We start from the raw sequence: 2961 nt of genomic DNA, 5'->3' as shown, positions 1-2961 counted from the left end.
AAGCATTGATTACTGAACACAGTATCGACGGCTAATGCATTTTTTTAAAAACCCAGAATACAAATAAGATATTTGAATTCTAAATATAAGTTGCAAATTAATTATGTGACCCCGATTTTTTTACTTTCTTTATTATAAATTTAATGTCAGCATGAATAAACCTGCCTCTGTATAGACTGAGAAGGGTCTCTAACCAAACCCTGAAGAAAGTGGTTCTCTGCATGCAATAAGAAGTTTGCTTACTGAAGAAGACATAGTATATGTCATACATAGATGCTTATATACAGACTGAACAAAAGAAAAGCTAGATTCTTACACTGACAGAGAAAGCCACTAACTAAAGAACTGATTAGTATTTGGGGTCCCTATATAGACTGAGGTCACTAACCGAAGAAGACATTTGGATCTCTACATTGACAGATTAGTTCACTAACTGAATGTCCATGTGTATCTGGGGTCCCTATATAGAGAAGATTGCTAATGGAAGAAATTGTTACATTATCAGAGAAGGCCACTAATGGAAGATGACCTGAGTATCTTGGATACCTACACTGTGAGAGAGAGAGAGAGAGAGAGAGAGAGGCTTGTGATGCTAGAGATGAGATGCTAGAAGAGAGATGTTAGAAGACATGAGTAACCCGGATCCCTACATAGACAGATAAAGTAATTCATGAGTATCTGGGGTCCCTATATAGACTGAGAAGGTCACTTATTGAAGAAACTATGGGTCCCTACATTGACAGAGAAGGACACTAATTAAAGATGGCATGAGTATCTGATGACCTCAAATGGACTGAGATTGCCCCTAACTCTTTTGATGAACTGGAAGGTGGACACCAGGCCCTGGCAGTGGAGTAGGAGAGCAGTTCTTCTTACTGGGTTTAATCATAATACTAGAAGAGGCGCAGTGATTGTGTTCATCACACAGACCTCTCCAATATATAAAGTCATCACTGTTGAACAGAGAAGAACCACAGTTGTCAAACCACCAGCCTCCCTCATGCTCCAGTGCACAGTTATTTTTCCATCGATCATTGTCTTTGTCTTCGGTGGAAAACATCATGTTGTCATGCATGCCTGTCTCATTCATGGCTGTCAGTACATCCCCTGCATCCCCGGAATAGTCACCCAGTCTCAGTGTATAATTTTTAGCCTCACTGTCCAGCCTAAAACTGGAGTAATCTGCATGATGCTTATTGTTATGAGCATCAACAACACTGAACCTGACTGTAAATGTGTTCTGCCTTGTGAGGAGGTAAATCATTTCATTGCCCAACCAGTGATCTGCCATCAGATTACCAAACCCTTGTTTGTACTCGCTCCAGTCAGGGGATCCAAAGAGGCTCTTCTGCAAAGTGTTCTTCTGCAGGACTGTCCAGCCTTCACCATCAGAGCTCATGTCACAATATACTGCCATTGGGAGTGAATTTTTAGGGTGGATCACATACAGGCCACTCTGACTCCTCTTGTTTAAGAAAGCTGCCTGGCAGTCCTTTGCCAAAAGTTCTGGGAAACAGTTAATGTCACAGGAATTAGAAGGTTAAGTGTATTAGAACCACTACAATTGGGATTTGAGGCTCATGTCAAACATTTTAATTGGGTTTACTGGACAATTTTAAATGATATGGATAAGTATTAATTATGCACATTTTAGCAATAACGTATTTATAGAAAGAGCGAGGACATAAGAGAATACAATTAAAAACTTTCATGAATGTGTGTTGAGCTACAACTCCCAGGAGAAGGCCACAGATGGCATATCATGCCCACTCAGCTAAGTAGATACTCACCCAAGTAAACCCCATCATCGGGAACATTAATGAACTCCTGCAGTTTCGTCTCTGTCAGCATGTGTCGATTAGCCAGGCGATCGTACAGTTCCTCGCGGGATACATGATGAAGGATGCTTGTGACCGAAACCACAAAAGTCAGTGTGAGCACTAAGCTCATTAACAGAGGATTCACCATCCTGTGCAAGAGACAGCAGACTATTATTATAATGTGTGCCAGGAAGAAATGTGTGCATATAGAGCTGATTTGCCCAGCCTCTGGCACTCAAGCTGTTATTAAGCAACTACTCCCTGCACACTATACCAGAGGCTTTTGTAGCTGGGTTTAAGCTCCCCTTGTAGTCAGCCCTATGTATTTCATAACAAGGTTACATGTACAGGCACCCTGCTATAACTTCAGTAGCATCCAGCACAGAAAATACACTTTTACCCCAAATCTCACCAATTGACCCAGGCTGAGCTTGATCCACAAAGGTAGGTTGCGTTATCACAATGGAAATTAGAGATTGTGCTTCCACCCTGGATTAATTCTAGTCCTTTGACATTAGACTTACCTGCACATTTTGCTCTAGTGGGAGACCAAGACAGGACCCAGCGACTGGTGATAGAATACTCTTCCCTCACCTACAGCTATTAAGATTTAACCAGCTGCAGTTCTAGCTGCTTTATACTTTGGAGGAAGGGCCAATCCTGTTTAGGTGTGGATCCAGTTGATACTTATATGACTAAATTGCAGTATCTCCATGTCCAGCAGTGTCGGAGGTAGGAAGTGTCATGGTGCCAATTCCAACAGATTGTACATGGGAAGTCAACATTTTAATATTTGGCCACCCAGGTAATAAAGTCCATTATAATACAATAAAGATAAAGAGATATCCCTGATTCACGGGTTTACACTGACATCACTGGTGCAATAAGTAAATACGCCTACTGGACATGAATGCCTTAACGTGAAATGACAAGAACCATAACTATTTCACAGTATTTTTCTTCCTGAGAAACAAAAGGCAACTCATGTGGCTGTCCCAGAGGCCGCATTTTATTTGTCCTGTAAGGCAGTGCTGTCCAACTTCTGTGGTACCAAGGGCAGGGATATCACTCATATGTGAAAAAAGTTGTTATATTAAGACATACCCTTAAAACCATAGACCTCATCCTCCCCTGTGGATAA

General features: G+C 41.4%; 1 protein-coding gene across 1 annotated transcript; it reads right to left on the bottom strand.

Moving 5' to 3' along the window:
- Window positions 1–571: 571 nt before the first annotated feature.
- On the bottom strand, window positions 572–2480 carry LOC108702015 (fibrinogen-like protein 1-like protein). The gene is made up of 3 exons (XM_018237018.2): window positions 2345–2480; window positions 1791–1969; window positions 572–1506 (listed from the first exon to the last, which is right to left on the bottom strand). Exons 1-3 carry the CDS (start codon window positions 2350–2352, stop codon window positions 806–808), a joined length of 888 nt encoding a protein of 295 aa, XP_018092507.2. The 5' UTR covers window positions 2353–2480; the 3' UTR covers window positions 572–805.
- Window positions 2481–2961: the final 481 nt, after the last annotated feature.

The sequence above is a fragment of the Xenopus laevis genome, chromosome 9_10L (assembly GCF_017654675.1).
Source record: "Xenopus laevis strain J_2021 chromosome 9_10L, Xenopus_laevis_v10.1, whole genome shotgun sequence".
Taxonomy (NCBI): domain Eukaryota; kingdom Metazoa; phylum Chordata; class Amphibia; order Anura; family Pipidae; genus Xenopus; species Xenopus laevis.
This window is presented reverse-complemented; position numbering and strand designations above follow the sequence as displayed.